The sequence below is a fragment of the Orycteropus afer genome, unplaced genomic scaffold (assembly GCF_000298275.1).
Source record: "Orycteropus afer afer isolate SDZICR_OR568_19922 unplaced genomic scaffold, OryAfe1.0 scaffold00238, whole genome shotgun sequence".
Taxonomy (NCBI): Eukaryota; Metazoa; Chordata; class Mammalia; order Tubulidentata; family Orycteropodidae; genus Orycteropus; species Orycteropus afer.
The window spans coordinates 4,184,042-4,188,824 of record NW_006921825.1 but is presented as its reverse complement, the minus strand read 5'-3'; the positions used below and the strand labels follow the sequence as shown (position 1 = coordinate 4,188,824).

General features: G+C 35.7%; 1 protein-coding gene across 1 annotated transcript in view; it reads right to left on the bottom strand.

The window, feature by feature from the left end:
- LOC103204019 (zinc finger MYM-type protein 1-like) overlaps positions 1-3,271 on the bottom strand; it is a 5,497-nt gene extending 2,226 nt beyond the window's left edge. The window contains 1 exon segment of the mRNA XM_042782089.1: positions 3,258-3,271. Coding sequence (XP_042638023.1) covers positions 3,258-3,271 — 14 coding nt within the window.
- Between the last annotated feature and the right edge of the window lie 1,512 nt (positions 3,272-4,783).

Below are 4,783 nucleotides of genomic sequence, written 5' to 3'. Positions count from 1 at the left end.
TTGGTCAATGACATGAGGCAAAGTATATGTGAACTGCTGTATGAAAAGTGAATTTACTCTGTAAATCTTCACCCAAATCCTAACAAAAATTAAAAAAAAAAAAAAAGCAATCTGCATAAGATATCTCTCCACTTTTTTCTTTTCCATTTCCAGAAAATAACAATTTCACCATCAGTGGTTTTATGCAGCCTCAGTCCTGCTGCAAATGTTTGCCACTTTTTAAAGCAATATAGGTGCTCTTCAGATGTCTCATAGTTACACAAACTGGTACTTTTAGACTCAGTTTCCACATTTCCACACCCAATCACAAATTTGGATGTCGTATCTATAGCATTAACAGCAAACAGTTGGCAGCAAAAACAGTATAAATTCTCACTGATGAGTGAGTAAACCATCCATGACCACAACATTTTCTCACCACTTGGCATCACCTTTTAAAACCACTCTTTTGAGAGCTGGTACATATCTTCCATTGCTTTTGCGTCTTGCCTCACTGCAACACTGAAAGTCCCATCTTTGTTCTGGAAAAAACACTTCCCTTTTGATGATTGTAACCTGAAAATGTTCTGGAACTTGTGTGTCCTAAAAAGAAACATCATAAAAATTTGCAAATCTTTCTCTTAAAATCATTAATTTCGTTTACAGTATCATAGCTAGAGTCCCTTTCAGCTCTCTCTCCATCATCCAGTTTGGCCATTTCAACTCTGCTCTTCTGCAGAATACATACTAGAATCGGGAGAATCAGCTTTATCAATTGGAGACAGATGAGCAGTGTCTTTGGATAAACCCTGGCCATCATCTGGTATTTTGACATATTGAAGAATGGATCCAGCAAGTGTTGTGAGTGATTTAAATCTTGCCTCTTTTGCTTTCCTTTGCTGGCATTCACTTGGCCTCTTTGATTTATGCATTCCACATGGCATGATGGAATATCCCTGCACAATAAAGATAAATAAATTAACAACATTTGAAAAAAGATAAAATGTCAAATGTAAATCTATTGGATATGTCAGTTCTATCAAATATAAATTTTCATGTGTGACTACTTTTTTAAATCATAATTCAAATTTAAACCCTGAAAATTTCATTAAAATCAGATGTATATTTGCAAGACAGTGATGTTTTAAAAGAAATTTTTAAAAACATTGAATTTGATTGAAGTTACATTTCTAAACATATATCAAGAAACATAGCATTTCCCCACTTCATGTTTTAGACTGTCAATTTCTTTAGTTATAGAGTTATATAATCAACAATTGTCGTACATTGTTTATTGTCAGTTTTAATTGTAAATAAAGTAATACATGTTAAATATAGTTGTAAATTGTTTAAATGTAATATTTCTTAGATTATATGAATACTAACAAATTGTTTTGTTAAATTTTTCTACATTGAACTACAGCATTATTAATTACAACATTATTAGCAACCAAGAGGAAAACTTTTTTTTTATTTCTCTCATTTTCCTTTAATTACAATTCATTTTCAAAAAAGCTATTGATACAGCTTCATAAATACTACTTATCACAATAATGTAATAAAACATCAGAAAATTTGACAAAAATCATTGACTATATAAACACCAGCTACAATAAAAACAATAATGTGTGTTGTAGTGGGTACCGAGGAAACCACTTGCTTCAGAGCATCATTGTAATTAGGTAGTAATGACAGCTTGGACTGAAAACACTAGAAGGTGTAAAAAATAAATTAGTATTGAGTTTTAACCTTGTAGGTATATTGATAAATGTAAGCTGAGCTTACAAAAAAAATATTTGTTATTATAACTAACCACAAAGATATTTTTATAAAAAATAATTAATTTCGGCTGAAACACAGCACAAGAATTCTATAGATAGGCCTTTTGGTGTCACACCTTCTGACAGTGTCACTTGGTGCAGTCCACACTATTCATAACCCCCTACTGATGCCAATGTCAACAAGGTCATAATTTCCAACTATGATCATTCTCTGTTTCCAATATTCATATTCACATTCCAATCACCAGTAATTATCAATGCATCTTGATTGCTTGTTTGATCAATTCCAGACTGCAGAAGTTGGTAAAAATCTACAATGTCTTCACCTTTGGCCTTAGAGGTTGGTGCATTAATTGGAATAACTGGTCTTCCTTATAGGTGTATGAATATTATCACTGACAGAATTGTTCTTCAGGATGAATCTTGAAATGTTCCTTTTGACAATGAATGTGATGATTTTCCTCTTCAATTTGTCATTATTGGCATAGTATATATGATTGTCTGATTGAAAATGGCCAATACCAGTCCATTTCAGTTCATTAATGCCTCGGACATCAGTCTTCAAGTGTTCCTTTTCATTTTTGATAACTTCCAGTTTTCTTACATCTGTATTTTATACATTCTATGTTCTGATTATTAATGAATGTTTGCAGCTGTTTTGTCTCATTTTTAGTCATGCCATGCAGCAAAAGAAGGTCCCAAAAGGTTTATTCCATGTCAGTAAGGCCAACTTTATTTTGAGGAAGCAACTCTTCCCCAGTCATATTTTGAATGCCTTCCAACACAGGGGGCTTATCTTCTGGTACTATATTAGATAATGATTCACTACTTTTATAAGGTTTTCACTAGCCAATTTTTTTAGAAGTAGATTGTCAAGTCCTTCTTCTTAGTCCATTTTAGTCTGGAAACTCTGCTGAAATCTGCCTACCATAGGAGAAATACTGATGACATAGCTTTCAGCATCACAGCAACATGCTAGCCACTACAATATAACAGATGAGTGGTGGTGACAGATGAGTGGTGGATAGGCTCATATTTAAATCTACCTATCAAACCCTCCAGCCACTCCCTGGAAGGAAGGTTGGGCAATCTACTTCCGTAGTGATACCACCTTGGAAACCCAAGGAGGGGTCGCTATAGGTCAGATCCCACTCAATGGCTGTGAGTTTGGTTGGTATATGTATGTATGTGTTTCAAAGTTGTATATGTCCAGTTACTTTATTGTACATATTTTCTGATGATGGCTCTACTCCCAATGTCCTATCTAGTGTGATATAGGAATTGGGAAAGAGCCTGGTCTGAAGCTGATGTTTCTTAAGTAAGAGACAGATACAGTCCTACATATCAAAAGTAGAATTGTCACTGTTTAGAAAGGACCAGTGATAACTCACAGGGAAAGCTAAGAAGTTATCCAGAATGTCTGATGCTAAAACCCAAGGCTGGAGCTAGAAGCACAATAAGGATCAGGAGTAGGAGGGTGGGTATGGTCTTACATACATGTCCTCATACATATTGTCAAATGTTCCTCTTCCTCTCCTAGGGATTGTCTTTTTGGGAAGTTTGAGTCCTGCATAGTCTTACATTGATCATTTATTACTTGACATCTGAAACTGTACTCCATCTCAGTGTTCCAAATGAAATTCTAGCTCAAACTGGGAAGCTTCTTTAGGTCTGAGGGACTCTTAACCATAAAATGACATGCATCCCTAATCACAGGAATACTGAGATTCAATGGACAAGCTGACTCCTGCATATGACCAATACTGGGATTCAGACAGTGTGGGTGGAAATCTCAGCTCTGCCATGTTCTAGACATGATCTTGCATGACTTATCAGAACTTCCTGAGTTTCAGTTTCTTCACCTGTAAAATGGAATGATAAAAATACCTTTCTTGTAGATTTTGGGAAGAAATCTTTTTTTTTTCCTTATTGAAAATTTTGGAATCTTTGTTAAAACAATAATTATAATAATAAAATCTTTTATTAAGATTCTTGACAAGAATTGTACTAAACAAACCCACTATCCATAACAACTCTTACAGATGGGTGAGTACTCAAGTTATTTTAAACATGAGGAAACAGAGTCTGATCATGTATAGGAACTGGAACCAGGTTAGAGCCAATCTGTAAACACTGTCTGAGTGCAAAGTATATTAATAAGCTCTTAACAGTGACCCTATACTTTCAACAACAGTGAGAAAAGCTTATGGGGAACAACTCTGGCTGAGTGGATGTTGTTGTTAAGTTCCATTGAGTTCATCTCCACTCACAGTAACCCCACATGACAAAGTAGAACTACCCTATAGTGTTTCCTAGACTGTAACTTAACAACTTGTCTGTTAGTTTGTCATATTGTTGTGGCATGCATATTGCTGTGATGCTGTAAGCTATGCCATCAGTATTTCAAACACCAGCAGGGTCATCTGTGGCAGACAGGTTTCAGCGGAGCTATCAGACTAAGACAGACTGGGAAGAAGGACCTGGTGAAGACTATAGAATATAGCATGGGCTGACAAAAGAATGAACAAATATGTCTCAGAAGAAGTACAGTCAGAATGCTCCTTAGAAGTGAGGATGGTGAGACTTCGACTCATTTACTTTGAATGTGTTATCAGGACATGGTGTTTCGTAAAATAAAGGGTCAGCAAAAAAGAGGAAACCCTTAACAATATGGATTCACACAGTGGCTGCAACAAAAGACTCAAACGTAGCACTGATTGTGATGATGGAACAGGACCAGGCAGTGTTTTATTGTGTTGTACACGGGGTCGTTATGAGTCAGAACTGAGTGGATGGCACCTAACAACAACAACAATCTTTATGGAAGCAGATTGCCAGGACTTTCTCCTGAGGAGATGCTGAGTGGGTTCAAACACCAGTCTTTTTTTTAGTAGGAGTGCTCTAAGCCATTGTACCACCAGGACTCCTTGGCAGAGTGAATAAATGTTTGCATATTTTATTGTTGTTGTTAGGTGCCATGAGTCGATTTCAACTCATGGTGACCTCATATACAACAAAACAAA